Source organism: Pyrus communis, chromosome 15 (assembly GCF_041283825.1).
Source record: "Pyrus communis isolate YQ-2024b chromosome 15, ASM4128382v1, whole genome shotgun sequence".
Classification (NCBI taxonomy): domain Eukaryota; kingdom Viridiplantae; phylum Streptophyta; class Magnoliopsida; order Rosales; family Rosaceae; genus Pyrus; species Pyrus communis.
In genome coordinates, this window is record NC_142579.1 from 2,466,462 (window position 1) to 2,482,119 (window position 15,658).

The following is a 15,658-nucleotide window of genomic DNA, read 5'->3' on the forward strand; positions in this document are numbered from 1 at the left end:
CGAGAATTTTGAACTTTTTTGGGTAATAATGTTCACAAAAAATATTTTACAATAAAATCAATTTAAATTAACTAAACTTCTAATGAAATTATCACATAAAATTATGTAAACTTCAAACTTAGGATTTATACTATATGGACTTTATCATATGAGGCAATACTCTTTTAGGAATAAAAAGATTTCATTAAAGTCCTTATACCAGCTCCAACCCTTAGACACAAACCCAAATATTTAGTCCATTAAAAGACGGAATTTAAGTCTATGAACAGTGAATATCACCAAACTATCAAGATCCAAATTTCGGAATAAAAAGATTTTTTTTTTTTTTTGAACTTTTGAATTATATTATTTTAATTTAATTTGACAAGTGTTTTGACATTAAAAAAAAATTAAATTTCGACAAAAATTTCAAAACCAAACAAATCACACCAACCAATCAAACTTTAATACACACACCAACCAATCTTCAATATACAAACAACCAACCAAACTCAATACACACACCATCCAATAGTAAAGTGAATATGTTCTAAAAAAATTATTTTTTTATTTTGACGTTGAATTTTAAATTTCAACAGTTGACTTTATTTTATTGTTAAATTTAAAAAAAAATTATGAACAGAACAATTAGATCAAAATCTAAAGATTGCAAAGCACAAATGGATTTTAACCAAGACCGTTGATCACCAATGGCCCAAAAATCGAACGGCTCGTAGTTCCTTAAAATGTTACCATTTTGCAGCTGGGACCCTGTCAATTGAGGGACCATCTATCAGCCACTTCAATAAATCATTCGCCTGTTGCTTTTGATAAAAAAAAAAAAAGGTAGGGCCCACAAAATTTTGGGTCAGGCAAATACGGAAATACAAACCCAAATTTGGGTTTAGCTTGGGTCAAAAGCCAAACTTTTTAGGTTTAAGTCCAACCATTAGATATAACTTTTACCACACTTTAGTGGTATTCCTCTTCACATATAACCGAGAGGTCCTTAGGTTAGATTCTCATCAAAAATGAATTTGAACCATATTATTGCTAGCCCATTATAAGACCTAACTCAATCCCCCACCCTTTTAGTGTAGAAAATATTTTTTGTTCAACAAAACCAGAAAGTCCCACAACTAGATTGCATTTCTATTTTGTTTAAACTCAAATATTTAGGTTTGGGTCTTACCTTACAGTTGGTCTTAAATAAATCCTCAAAGATATCAAAGGTATCCCTATTGACGATACTCTAAATAAATCCTCAAAGATATCAGAGGTATCCCTATTGACGATACTCTAAACAAGATAGACAAAGCTCGAATACCCATGTTGGAATGACACGCAGTGATCTCTTGATCCCTTAATACCTTCGTTCAAGTACTTATAAGGGTAGTGCCACAAAGTCGCACTTGCAATGATCACAATCAAATTTCAAACACTAACCGTCCACAAGCACCCACGCACTTGACCTAGTGTCTATAGGGTCTATAGGAACACTCAAAAATATAGATAGTTAAAAGTTCATAATAATTATTTACTCGACAATCTGGACTAATTTCTGGATAGATACATAAATTATTAGGAACGGGTGCTTTTATGGCCCTTCCTAATTCCTGCTAGCACCATATAACTTCGTAATGCCAGTTAACCCTATAAAAATTACAACAGCACCAGCTCCAGTGATCTTAAAAATAAGCAAGACAAGAACAAAATTGAAAACAAAGACAAAACATATGCACAAATGTGGTATCACTGAAATGCACCATATAACTTCGTAATGCCAGTTAACCCTATAAAAATTACAATAGCACCAGCTCCAGTGATCTTAAAAATAAGCAAAACAAGAACAAAATTGAAAACAAAGACAAAACATATGCACAAATGTGGTATCATTGAAATACAAAATGGACATAAACATATGCACAAATGTGGTATCACTGAAATACAAAATGGACATTCTCCAATCCTCTGAAGGCTTTTTACATGTATACAGGGGACGGAACCAACAAGCATATCATCTGGGACCGAACAACTCATTCGAGGGAATATGAGAAGTTGAGTCTATGATCCAATTAGTACTTGGATGATGAATAGGGTTGAAATCTTGGCGGAACACCTCCTTTTTGTGCCACTCCTCCCATCTTTCAGCCAAACAATTGCCTTCCAACATCCAGACAACCTCTGACATCTTGGGTCGTTCCCCTGGGGTGCCTTGTGTGCACAGTAGAGCTACTTGGATGAGCTGCTCCACTTGATCGTCAACATAATTTCCATTTAGATCAGCATCAACGAGTGTTTCCAACCTCCGATCTTTCAGTAGTCCTTTGACCTAATTATTTTAGTTAAAATAAAAAGGGAAAAGTCATATAGTTCTACAATTTGAAACAAAAGGTGAGGGCACCTAGGACAGTGAATGTGTTGTAATGTTCAAAATTTGAAGGGCTGCAATATCTCTAGAAAATCAAACTGCTTACAAAAATGCATCGTCATTCAAATATCAACATGATGCAAACATATGACAAAGATGCAAACAGAGAATAGAAAGAAGCAAGAGGCCAAGATAGCGAGAATAAATAGATAATGAGGAAATTAGGACTGATACAAAACACATGCCAAATTCTTCAAGAAATCACAGCAAGACCAATACATTGGCAAAAGAAGCAACAACAACACTAACAACAATTGCCAAGGAAATGTAATAATTAATCTCTGACAATTTAAACCTTAGATTGTTATAAATAAAGATAAATAAATCTTCACAGCTTAATCGTAACTCTAACTAATACAAGCTAATTAAACTAAAGTTATTTTCTAAAAGTTGAGTATTATTTCTTTTCCTTGATCCATGACTGTTTTCAACATTCGGGCCGAAAAGGACCTTAAGTGATTTTGACATTAATCAAACAGGAACTTGGCAGCTCCATAATGAGTAATAGGTTTTTAAAGTATATTCGCATAGAACCAACTAAAATGATTGCAGAAATGTTCCATATGCAATGATTAAGAATGTCATATGAGATTAGCGGTTTGAAATAAAGTGATTAGGTGTGGAGACTCATTATTTTTTGCTTAAATAAATAGCAACATTGGTATCGAGAGATACACCTAATTTATAGTATATTATATAAAATTTCTTTAACAATGAGTATTGAAACATAATTTTGAAGATTTGGACATAGGGACACAATAGATTGGAGCAAGAATATCGTTGAATTTCAACAACATTATGTCTTTTATATATAAAATATGAAAGAAATTATGGAAGATTTAGAACAATAAAATATAATCAGAAGGTGGACCTCATGCAAATGTTGTTGGAAAATAATCTTGCATATAACAATAAATTAGCTACGAACAAAAACAGAAAGACGTAAAAGCATACCCAATCAAGTAACATGGCATCATCATCATTCGCAAGCCGAGCAAGATCTAAAGCCCTCTGCCCAGTGATGAGTTCAAGAAGCATGACTCCGTATCCAAAAACATCAGTTTTCTCGGAACATTTTCCAGTTGAAAGGTACTCTGGTGCTATATGACCAATTGTGCCGCGTACGGCTGTGGTAACATGTGTATCATTGTAGTCCATGAGTTTAGCCAACCCAAAGTCTCCAACAACTGCTTCAAATTCCTCATCCAACAATATGTTTGCTGCTTTCACATCACGGTGAATAATTTTTGGATTACAGTGATCATGTAAATAAGTAAGGCCTCTTGCAGATTCCAATGCAATGCGTTATCTTATTGACCAATTAAGTGCAGGTTGTCCTTCTGGACGATCTACAATAATTTATCGACGTAATTATGAGAGTGGAATTTTAAATTACAAGCAACAGGTAATGTGGTTTAACCTCATGCCACCCGTCACACCCAAAAAAGAGTCATCTTGTTATCCATTAAATAAAATCAACATCAAGAAGGTAACTTAAAATTGAAGAAAATAAGAACAGGAAAAAAACGTCAGCACTGATACTCCAAACCAAATTGGTCGGGTGTTTAAATTCATTTTATCAATGTAATCCAAACAATTTTTTAAGGGTAAATTATACTTTACCACCTCATGTTTAAGCTCTATTGCAACTTTATACGATATTTTCAAAAAAAATCACTTTCATACCTTATTTACTATTTCATTGATTGAGATGTTTACCGAGATCTGAAATCACGGTGGACGCTGTTACGGACATTGTACGAGTTTGGGGTTAAGGTTTTGGTTGGTAAAAGTCTGTCAAGAATGAAAGTGAGATTTGGATTCGAAAATGTAAGGATTTTTTTCCAAATGTTCCTTCGATCATGTAGTTCTAATTTGAAATTCGTTCTCTGTCTGAACTGTGAGTTTTGAAAATTACTAGCATTTTCGTTTTGGAAACAACAATCTCATTGGGTTGGAGAGGGGGAGTTGGAGAAGGCTAATGGTGGCTGGTTCCTGGAGAGAAAAAGGGTTGGGCAACGACGGAGAATCGCGGGCCGGGGGGAAATGAAGAATGCGGGGGCGGGGTAAGAGCAGGAAAGGGATGAACACCACCAATTTTTTTTATCTTTTCTATTTTTTTAGTTTTTAATTATAAAAAAAATTAATTAATTTTCTATTTATTAATCTTTTTTATTTGTTTTTATTCCACGTGGATCATAGTTGGCATCCATGTCAACAAAAATGTTGACGTCACATTTGCCATGTCATCCTTTAACAGTCAAACTGACGGTTTGACTAACGGATGTATAAAATTGCTAAAATTGATAAGTAAATGTATGAGATTGAAATGTTTTAAAGATGTAAGGTTGCAATTAAATTCAAACCTGAGGGTGTAAAATGTAATTTACCCATTTTTTAATTTCATGAGAACAAAAAGATTCATCAACGCAGCAACCGATTTAGAAGAGTAAGGATATACAAGCAGCCTTTCTGTTGGTGTCATGCAAAAACCACGCAGACGAAGCAGATTGCGGTGGACAGCCATGCCAATCATTTCAACCTCTGCTTGAAACTGTAGCTCCGAACCTTGGGTTCTCTCCTCTTTAAGTCTTTTTACAGCAACCAGAGTTCCATCAGCTAAGCGTCCCTTATAAACCTCACCAAATCGACGTCTACCAATAAAATTTTTGTTACTAAAGGTATCCGTTGCAACTTGTAGTTCGCGCAAAGAAAACCTTTTGCGCTGTCCTAAAAGAACTTCTGGATCCTCCTCAGCTGCAAAGACAGTAGATTAGTGAAACCTGCATCCCATACTACAACACCACCTTTATCAAGCTATATTACTCCTATAGTTCACTAACCAGGTACATCAAAGAAATGTTCCTGTGGTTTTCTCCGTCGCCAATAAGCAAGTGCACTTGCAGGTGCAGCAATCGGTAAAGCAGCATCAACAGCAACCCCTCCAGCAATAGCCCCAGTAGCAGTGTTACCTAATATTATTTGCGCAACATGAACCAGAACTAAATTAAAAATCCTTAAAGTCAGAAGTTATATGATGAACTCTCTATCACATGTCATTGTTTTCATCCATTTCTTCAAACACACAGAAATAGTACAACACAAAATTAGGAGAAGGTGAGTCTAGGATCCAAGTACTTGGATGATGAATAGTGTTGAAATCTTGGCGGATCACCTCCTCTTTTTGCCACTCCTCCCATCTTACAGGTAAACCTTCGCCTTTGCCTTCAAGCATTCGGACAACCTCTGACATCTTGGGCCGTTCCCCTGGGGAGCCTTGTGTGCACAGTAGAGCTACTTGGATCAGCTGCTTCACTTGATCGTCAATATAATTTCCATTTAGATCAGCACCAACAAGTCTTTCCAACCTGCGATCTTTTAGTAGTCGTTTGACCTAATTTTTTTAGGAAAAATAAAACAGAAAATGTCGGGTGGCTCTACAATTTGAAACAAAAGGTGCAGGAACCTAGGAGAAAAAAATGTGTTGTAATGTTCAAAATTTGAAGGCCTGCAGTTTTCTACAGAAAATCAAACTGCTTACAAAAATGTATCGTCATTCAAATATTGATATCATGCAAAGAGAAGACAAAGATGCAATCAAGAGAATAGGAAAAAACGAGAGGCCAAGATAGCGAGAATAAGGAGATGATGAGGAAATTAGGATCGACACAAAACATATGCCAAATTCTTCAAGAAATCACATAGTGCCAATACATTGGCAAAAGAAGCAACAACAATAGTAACAATTACTAAGGAAATGTAATAATTAATCTCTGACAGTTTAAACCTTAGATTGTTATAAATAAAGATAAACAAATCTTCACAGCTAATAATAACTCTAACTAATAAAAGCTAATTAAACCAAACTTATTTTCTAAAAGCTAATTACTAAGGAAATGCAAATGTTGTTGGGAAATAATCTTGCATATAACAATAACTAGCTACATACACAAACAGAAAGACGTAAATGGATACCCAATCAACTAACATGTAATCATCATCACTCGCAAGCTGAGGATTGAAAGCCCTCTGCCCAGTGATGAGTTCAAGAAGCAGGACTCCGTATCCAAAAACATCAGTTTTCTCAGAAGACACTCCAGTTGAAAAGTGCTCCGGTGCCATATGACCAATTGTGCCACATACATGTGTGGTAACATATGCATCCTTGTCGTCCAAGAGTTTAGCCAACCCAAAGTCTCCAACAACAGCTTCGAATTCCTCATCCAACAATATGTTTGCAGCTTTCACATCACGGTAAATAATTTTTGGATCACATTGATCATGTAAATAAGCAAGACCTCTTGCAGATCCCAATGCAATGCGTTGTCTTATTGGCCAATCAAGTGCAGGTTGTCCTTCTGGACGATCTACAATAATATATCCACATACTTATGAGAGGAGAATTTCAAATTACAAGCAACAGGTAATGTGGTCTAACACATATCATACCACCCGTCCTACCCAAAAAAGGATCTTCTTGTCATCCTTTTCAAATTAAACAGAAATAAAATCAGCATCGAGAAGGTAACTTAAAATTGAAGAAAAAAAAAAACATTAAAAAAAAATCAGTGTAGATACTCCAAGCCAAATTGGTTAGGTTTTTAAATTCATTATATCAATGTGATCGGAAAAAATTTTAACGTCGTGAAAACAAAAAGATTCATCAACGCAGCAAACAATTTAGATGAGTACCTCTTAAACAAGATGCCAAACTTCCATTAGCCATATAAGGATATACAAGCAGCCTTTCAGTTGTTGTCATGCAAAACCCATGCAGACAAAGCAGATTGCGGTGGTGGACACCCATGCTAATCATTTCAACTTCTGTTTGGAACTGTAGTTCCCCGTCTTGGGTTCTCTCCTCTGTAAGTCTTTTTACAGCAACCAGAGTTCCATCAGCTAAGCATCCTTTATAAACCTTACCAAATCCACCTCTACCAATAATATTTTTGTTGCTAAAGGTATCCGTCGCAACTTGTAGCTCGCGCAAAGAAAACCTTTTGAGCTGTCGTAAATGAACTTGTCGATCCACCTGAGCTGCAAAGACAGTAGATGAGTGAAACCTGCATCCCATACAACAACTACAACACCAACTTGATCAAGCTATATTACCCTCTCCTCCCTCTTACTGAGATGAAAGTGTATCCCCTGTCAGATTGTTATTTTTGTCCCTAAAGGTAAAGAAAAAGAGTAAAGTTGCTTCAACAAACCTGATGGGAGTAAAAAGTGAAAAAGATCCATTAACTGGAACATCCCCTGTCAGATTGTTATTTGAAAGATCCCTGCATTCCATGGCAAAACTATATGTTATTTGCATTCTCCGATGGCAGAGAAATTAGTAACTTTTCACTCTCTCCTCCCTCTTACTGAAATGAAAGTGTATGAAACTCACGGGACTTTTCACGCTGTTTTGCAAGGTTGCCAAGTAAAGATCCAAGCTCACCAAGTCTGACAAACCCCAAGCTCTCCGGGAATGTTTGCAGTCATTCATTCATTCATTAGTTCATTCCGGTTCCCACAACCAAACACTCCCAAATTCAATGACACACAGAGACATACCTTCGACATTGGCAGCAAGCTTGTGGAGGTGAAAGAAGCCAAACAGCAGAATCAGCCAAACAGAAACAGAGGTGGAGGACGTCATCACTGTTGGGTTTGGAAAAGCATCTCTGCGTTGACCGGATTCCAGAAAATTCGGTGGCTGTTTGATTAAATTGCAGATTGCGTTTGGAAAAGCATGCCGCTGCTTCTTAGAGAGAGAGGTTGAAATCTCAGCTTGCTTGTTTTGGAGAAGAAAGAAAGGTAAAAGGTTTGGGAGGAAGACGGAGGAGCTGCGGACGGAGGACTCGCAATCGGTCAAAGTCGCAGCCCACCGCGTCGGAAGTTTCGTTGCTTCTTTTGTTTATATTTATTTGACTTTTTAGCTGATTCCTGAAATTGTTATGCAACTCCTCACTCAAAGTGAGATTTCTGATTTTTTTCCCTCATAAATTATTTTGATTATTTCATGAAAAAACAAAATTACACTCAATTTTTATCAAATTATTATAGTCTATTGTTTATTAAATTAAGATTATTTTTGTTATCTGTTCCTTATTTAATGAATATTTTTAATGAAATAATCAAAATGATTGATAGTTAAGAAATTCAGGAATCACTTCTAGCAATTTTAGATCTTAAGAATAAAATAAGGAGTTATACCAATTTCAAATATTATTTTAACTAATTTCAAAACAGAAAAGTGAAAACTTAAAATTAAAAATTAAAAACAAAATAATTATAAAATGACTTTTAATTAATAACTCATCTAGTTGACCAATGATTGCAAAGAGTCGAAGTCTAATTCTGATCAGAAATAATAGGTCATGACATGAGCTATAATACAAACTAAGACATAAGCATGATATAGCCAATAATGAAGCTATTGTAGTTCTAAAGAAAAAAAAAATGGCTTCGAGAATTTTGAACTTTTTTGGGTAATAATGTTCACAAAAAAATATTTTACAATAAAATCAAGTTAAATTAACTAAAAGAATTAGTGTGACAGTCCGTTCTTAATTTTATAATTTTATAAATTTAAAAAAAATAATTTAACGAAAATGCCCTAAATGTGAGATTAGTGGGACATACAAAATATCCTTTTTAGCATATCCTCGAATTACTCGACTGTATAAACGCATATATGCAAACATAACTGAATTCAAGATTACAACGAAGATTTTACAAATTTCGAAGCGTGAATTTATGAGAGATATTTTTCTGTTTCTCTTTTGTGGCTTTGTTACGTGAGCCAATGGAGCCCACGCCCCATTCCTCCACCTCTCTCCCTTGTCTCCCTACCTCTCGGGACTCTCTCTCTCACCATTTTTTCAAATCTCCCTCACACTGTTCTGTGGCTGCCACCTCATCCTACCTCATTCTCTCTCTTCACTCGATCTCTCCCGCATCTCTCTCTTCCTTCTTCCTCGGCAAGCACCGAGAGGGTGCAACGGCATCGCCACACACCACCCTCCCGGCGAACTCCACCATAGCCATCAGTGAATATCATGACTCTCATCCTCCCTTTTTCATTACTTTCCTCCCTCGTCTATTTTTTTCGTTTTTTTTTCTTTCTTTTTTCTCTGAAAACTGATTTGCGTCGAACCTGGTTGAATTTGTGTCTTCCACGTTTGTTCTTTTACATTTTATCTCCTTTTTTTTCTAATAAAATTTTCTAAAAAAATGAAATATAATTATCTGACAAATTTACCATTAGGGTTTTTATATGTATTTATTCTGTCAGTTCTGTGAAGCTTAAGACATCATACTCTTCTGGCTTGTTAAACCCTAAATTTCAAAAATCTAAAATATTTGTCAAGTCTCTGCTTCATCACCATGCTCTTTCGTCTTCTACCCAAACCCTCACATTTCTCTCGCCTAACCCTAATCTCCACAAAGTTCCATCCCTTCCCCCAACCCCAAAATCCTCTTTTCGCTACTTTCACTCCAAGGTTCTTCTCCAGTGACGATGGTAAGGGTCCCTCCCAATCAGATGTTTGGAGGCTTTCTCAGGAAACCGATGGAAAATTTGACCCTTTATTCGGCGAGAGCTCCGGGGACATTTCCGGGATTGCAGAAGTTGAATCCAGCGAGGCCGATTCCGACTGGTTGAAGGGGAAAGGAGGCGAGGAGTGGGGTACATCTCAGGAGTTCAAGCTGTGGAGCTTGGGAGAGGAGGAGAAGAGTGACTTGTTCGATATCGGAGAGGGTGTACAGACTGTTACTGCCATTGACAGTGAGACAAGTAGAGAGGAGATTGAGAAGGCTGAACAGGCTAAGAGGCTTGAGAAAGAGGAGCGGGAGCTTACTGCTGTTCTCAAAGGCTAGTTCTTTTTCCTAAATTCTGGATAACATTGATATGCTTAAGAGTAGGAAGGTGTATAGCTTAGTGGAACAACTTGTACCGTACTAAATCCTTTTGGGTTGATTTGGGCACCAACCAATTGTATGTTTCGTTGTTGGGAGGTCTGCAAGTTCATTAAAATATTGGTGTGTCTATTGTTGTGCTTTTGATTTTGGGAACTACACTACTTATTGATTAGTGGGAGGAGTTAAAATGATCAGGTATCTTGTTAGGTTTAGCTGCAAGCACTCTACATGGGATAAGATTATTTCTTCGGCTTTCTCGAACTTTTATAGTTCAAATAGTACTTTGTTTTGAATGCAGTTGCTGATTCATTTATCAGCTAGGTGACTCTTTAGGTGTTAGACTGATTCAGTATGGTAACTGCAGGTCCGAATCGTGGCTTTGGTGACTTTATTGGTGCATCTGGAATGACAGATGGAATGCTTGACACTTTGATTTCATTGAAGGATTTTCAAGGGATAAAGGGATTGCCCCCTCTATCAGAGCTTGAAGACATTCGTTATGAGAAAAATACCAGAAAATCCTCGAGAGCTGAAATAGAGCGCCAGAAACAGGAGGAAGTTGCCAAAGCAAGAGTGAGAACAGTAGACGACAAGGGGAGAGCTTATGGAACAGGAAGAAGGAAATGTAGTGTAGCATGTGTCTGGATTCATCCTGGTAATGGTAAATTCACAATTAATGATGAACAATTTGACGCCTATTTTCCAATGCTTGATCATCGTGCTGCTCTCCTCCGACCTTTCTCTGAGACAAAAACGTTGGGCCTTTGGGACATCGCTTGTACTGTTCAAGGAGGCGGCACCACAGGTAAGCCTAAGTTTGTTGCTACGCACTTTATTTTGATTTATATGTTGACTTTTTTCCTTGACATCGACTTGTTTGAGATCCAATTCAACTGCTGTTTCCCTCCGTTATCCTTGAACTTGCAATTCTATAGCTTTATATGCCAGAAAACCACTAATTTGCCTCGCTACTTACTACCTGCACTGCCAAGCTCTCATGGAAAACAAATTTCTGTCCAGTTCCATATGTTACTAAAGCTTTTCTTCCCCTGCTCTCATGAAGTCAAATGAATGCGAGTGTCCTTTTCTTCCTAGGCTGCTAAGGTGAATTAATTGTGGTTAGATTTTCATTTCACTTCAAATAATTAAACTGAAACAGAGCAGAGGAAAAGAGAAGAAAATCGGAGCCAATATCTCGACAGAATTAAATACGAATTGATTGTAATTTCTAAAGATTGTTTCGTGCTTTTTGATGCTGGCGCTTCTTCCTAATAGTAGTTGAGTACAAAAATACTCTCTGTGCAAACTGTTACTCTCAACAGTAACTCCTTTTTAAAGAACAACGTTTAATATGTTCGGTACGTTAATTCTTTGCATAAACGTTTTTGTTTGTGTTAAATATGGAAAATTAAAAAGGTGTTTTTTCCAGGTCAGGTTGGAGCAATTCAATTAGGAGTGAGCAGGGCCTTGCAAAATTGGGAACCTGACTTGCGTCCTGCTCTCAAAGAAGGTAAATATTTCTCTTCCCCTGTGTCCGCTGGTTATTTCTGGCTTATAAGGAGAAACAGATCTTAACCTTGCAATATCTATCTGCCCCTTTCTTGCTAACCCAGCAACTTGTTTGTGTTTCCAGCTGGTTTCTTGACAAGGGACTCGCGTGTGGTGGAAAGGAAAAAACCCGGAAAAGCAAAGGCAAGGAAGAGCTTCCAGTGGGTCAAGCGTTGATCAAGTACTCCGAGCTTGGCTTTCTGCGCAGTTTTGTTTGGAACTTAAAAGTATGGTTTACTGCAATAACTTATTGAGATCCACTCGTATGGCATTTCAAGTGTAGCTTGTGATAGACGATGAGTGGTAGAAGAATTTTGTAGATTTTGTGGTGTGAGAAAACATCCGGAGCTATTCGATTTGTTTCTGATCCTTCCTTGCTTCCAGTCAGACATTTATTTGCAAACTTAGGTACTATTTGAGTTGTCTTATGAAGTGAGCCGTTGTTTTCTTTGCAGCCAAAGCATCGTTGAGACACGAGTTGAATTTCAGAGAGTTCGTTTAAAATTGAGACGGCTTCTGAAATAAGAGGACTACGGAAGGCAACGATACAAGTTCATTGTTCACGTAAAGTTCAATTCTGAAAGACAGTGAGACATCAATTCTGAAATACAAGACATGCTTCCACATCAATTATTGAATTTGTCAACAACACTTGTGAATCTGTGACTAAATTTGTGATGTTCCACAAGTGAGAATCATTTTTTGTCGAAAACTCAAGTGAGGCAGTTTCTATCTCACAGGAATGAGCATGAATTTTCATGCCCAAGTAACTCATTCCGCGAACAAAACGGGTCCTGGTTGTGATGGCTCCGTGGGAAGCAAGTTTCTTGAGTAGTCGCAGCAGCAGCCACATGCTTCGGCCTTGGGAGGAACTCGAAACTGGCTCCAAAGAAGCAATAATGCAAAATTTGGTATATCTACACCATTCATCACCTTAAAGGGCTCACAACCCAACCTGTGATCGGACTTTGCTTACGAACCCTAACTCTCCTATGTGAACCGCTCTGCAACCGTTCAAGCACTGCGTATGTAATCCAATCCGGTGTCAACCCTTGCTGCTTAAGTTTCGCATATAGATCCACTGCCGCAGCAGTCCTCCCACACCTCTCAAGACAATCAAGCAAGATGTTGTATGTCACTATATTCGGATAGCAGCCTTGAGCAAGCATGTTGTCGAACAGCCTGCATGCCATTTCAACCCTACCCGTCTTGCCAAAGCACTCGATCAGAGTGCTGTAGGTGACGACATCAGGGCTAAAACCCTTCTCTTGCATCTCCTTAAACCTCATGCGGGCTTCATCCACATCACCATTTTCCCCAGGGCAATTGATCAACGAATTGTAAGAGATAATATCCGGTTTACAATCACTATTCTTGAGATGTTCGAATATTGTCACAGCCTCAAGAACCTTCCCAGCTCTACCAAAGCTCGAAATCATAATGTTGTAGGTAAATATGTCCGGTTCAGGCCCATCAAGTTTGATCTTTTCGTACAGTTCATGAAGATGGGGTATCTGCTTCAACTTTCCATGAGCTGCCAAAACTGTTGTACATAATAGTATCGGTAGTTATCCCTTTCTCATGAATGTTATTTAGCAAGTCAACCGCCTCTGCAGTTCTACCTGCACTGCACAAACTCTCCAACATTGAAGTATATGCATCCCGATCCCCCATGTCATGGAAGCTCCACATGTTGCAGAACAACCTGTGAGCTTCCCCGGCATGACCCAATTTACTCAATGTCCTCACAAGATATGCATATATTGACTTCGTCATGTACTTCTTCGACATCCCCACCACCTCATCAAACCTACCCAGCTGCCCTTCTGCAACCAAAAGATTCAAAACCACACTGTACGTAAATTCATTAGGCCGGCAATGGTTCTGTACCATTTTCGAGAACACAATGATGGCCTTGTCAACCATCTTGCTCCGAGCAAGAGCCTGAATCATAGTATTATAAAGCATCGTATTCGGAGCGCAACCCTTGTTCACCATCTCCTGAAACAACCCGAGACACTCATCGCCCTTACCCAATTTCCCAACCATTCTGATCATAATCGTGTACGTAAACTCATCCGGCTCGCAATGCTTCTTCTTCATATCATCACACACCTTGCGTGCATCCTCAACCTGCCAAATTTCTTCTGCAAATCAGAAAATCAGAAACCCACAAAAACCCACATCGAATTCGAACATGTGAGCGCAACCACAATGTCACATTGCATTCAATTCAATCAAAATTCAAACCTTTTCGTCGTTCGCCAACGCATCCAGCAGCATGTTGTAGGCAAAAATGTCGTGCTTGTTACCCCGCCGCCGCATGTCGATGTAAGTATCGAGAGCTTTGCCGGAATCGCGAGAGCGCAGGAAGGCCTGAAGCAAGCACTTGTAAGTGTAGCTGTTCATGTTGAGATTCCATTTCTTCACCAACCCAATACAGGTTTCCAAGTCTTCGGTGCTGCCGAACAGGCCGATAAGCATGTTGACGGTGGAGATGTTGCCATGTATGCTGGAGCGGTCCATGTCGCGGAGGATCGACCGGACTAGGTCGAACCGGGCGGGGGAGGTGGACTTGGAGAGGATGAGGAGGATTCGACTGCAGGTGAAGGCGTCGTGGTGGAAATTAGAGGAGAGCGAGGGGCAAAATCGGAAGAATTTGACGGCGAGGTCGGGGCAGGTTACCGATTTCAGGATTTCGGAGGCTTCGGACGGGGTGATGTGGAGGGAGAGGGAGGTGAGGCAGTCAGAGAGTTCGGAGAAGGGGTCTGATAACATGGCGGAAGGGGATTGACGGCCGAGGAGGATTTGGGTGGCTTTGCAGACGAGGTCGCGCCGCGGAAGAGTGTAGCCGCGGATGTCGGCGGGGAGGGGCACGGCGGGGTTACCTCGGCCGAGACGGAAAGGCCAGTTGGGGAGGTTGAGGTTATTTTGGCGGTGTACTTTGTGGCATAGTGGCGGCACGTGGTGGTTGAGGGCGTGGGTTTGATGAGGCGGAGGAGTCTCAGGTGGTGGCGGTAGCGGTAGTGGTTAGTGTTAGTTTGGTATTCGAATGTTACCGTTAGAAAGAGCAGTGGACTAGGTTTGTACTGGTTAAACTGTGTTTTGTTAAAAAGCAAACGACGTCGTACACAGAGTGGTTTTTGCGCATTCCACAGCAGTGTTTTCATCAAGTTGAAGCGCAGATTCCTCTAATATTGGTATAATGAAAAGTCACTTTATTTATTTATTTTTTTTATCAGCACTTTATTGTTATAATAGGGATAAATGAGAGAGAAATAACCTTTGTTAGAAATAGAAATGGAATGGATGTAGGCAAAAAGAGGAGGAATATTGGTATTATTACTTTCACTCTCGATCTTGTGTGTTGTTATGAGATTACAAACATCTCTCTCTATATATAAACGTTTTGATCCAATACAACTTTACATGCAAGAAGAAAAAACTTCTCTCCCTAAGACTAAATTTCACAACATTTATCTCTATCTTAGGTCTACCGTAAATTCTATGAGTTATCCAATTCTTTCCAATTATAAACACCAAAGAAAAAGTCCAAATTAAATAACTCATAAAAAAATATAACGTGTTCACTTATTTAAAATAAAAGCGACGAGAAGCTCGATTTATGTGTCATGAAAAAAAAAAAAAAAAAAAAAAAAAAACCGCACATCCCATGAAAATTTCCTATATTTTTGTATCAGACAATGAGGAGAAAACGAAGGAAAGGAGAAACAACTTTTGAATGGAGAAAAATACGAACCGCTGTATCAGCTTGATAACGGAACTCTCCTC

General features: G+C 38.4%; 4 protein-coding genes across 11 annotated transcripts; 1 reads left to right on the plus strand and 3 right to left on the minus strand.

Annotated features, from left to right (window-relative positions):
• Nucleotides 1-1,529: 1,529 nt before the first annotated feature.
• Nucleotides 1,530-3,777, minus strand: LOC137711078 (BRASSINOSTEROID INSENSITIVE 1-associated receptor kinase 1-like). Its single transcript, XM_088685315.1, has 2 exons — nt 3,365-3,777; nt 1,530-2,311 (listed from the first exon to the last, which is right to left on the minus strand). The coding sequence occupies exons 1-2, from the start codon at nt 3,566-3,568 to the stop codon at nt 1,997-1,999; spliced, it is 519 nt and encodes a 172-aa protein (XP_088541441.1). The 5' UTR covers nt 3,569-3,777; the 3' UTR covers nt 1,530-1,996.
• A 957-nt stretch (nt 3,778-4,734) lies between these two features.
• On the minus strand, nt 4,735-8,360 carry LOC137711069 (BRASSINOSTEROID INSENSITIVE 1-associated receptor kinase 1-like). Of its 7 annotated transcripts, XM_088685310.1 has the most exons (8): nt 7,970-8,360; nt 7,803-7,875; nt 7,621-7,692; nt 7,103-7,447; nt 6,386-6,777; nt 5,549-5,804; nt 5,254-5,382; nt 4,735-5,167 (listed from the first exon to the last, which is right to left on the minus strand). In XM_088685310.1, exons 3-8 carry the CDS (start codon nt 7,661-7,663, stop codon nt 4,797-4,799), a joined length of 1,536 nt encoding a protein of 511 aa, XP_088541436.1. In that variant the 5' UTR covers nt 7,664-7,692; nt 7,803-7,875; nt 7,970-8,360; the 3' UTR covers nt 4,735-4,796. The 7 variants fall into 7 exon arrangements, with proteins under 7 accessions (XP_088541436.1, XP_088541440.1, XP_088541438.1 ...); XM_088685314.1 differs by lacking the exon at nt 7,803-7,875 and having other exon boundaries at nt 7,103-7,534; XM_088685312.1 differs by lacking the exon at nt 7,803-7,875 and having other exon boundaries at nt 7,103-7,538.
• Nucleotides 8,361-9,213: 853 nt separating this feature from the next.
• Nucleotides 9,214-12,578, plus strand: LOC137745300 (small ribosomal subunit protein uS9m). Of its 2 annotated transcripts, XR_011069676.2 has the most exons (5): nt 9,233-10,271; nt 10,683-11,123; nt 11,748-11,828; nt 11,952-12,093; nt 12,322-12,578. XR_011069676.2 is itself a non-coding variant. In XM_068485237.2 (4 exons), the coding sequence occupies exons 1-4, from the start codon at nt 9,785-9,787 to the stop codon at nt 12,041-12,043; spliced, it is 1,101 nt and encodes a 366-aa protein (XP_068341338.2). In that variant the 5' UTR covers nt 9,214-9,784; the 3' UTR covers nt 12,044-12,235. The 2 variants fall into 2 exon arrangements, 1 of the variants encoding a protein (XP_068341338.2); XM_068485237.2 differs by lacking the exon at nt 12,322-12,578 and having other exon boundaries at nt 9,214-10,271; nt 11,952-12,235.
• On the minus strand, nt 12,402-14,891 carry LOC137727948 (pentatricopeptide repeat-containing protein At1g51965, mitochondrial-like). The gene is given in 3 exon segments (XM_088685307.1): nt 12,402-13,411; nt 13,413-13,999; nt 14,117-14,891. Coding segments are annotated over 3 exon segments (1,731 nt in total). The 5' UTR covers nt 14,645-14,891; the 3' UTR covers nt 12,402-12,795.
• Nucleotides 14,892-15,658: the final 767 nt, after the last annotated feature.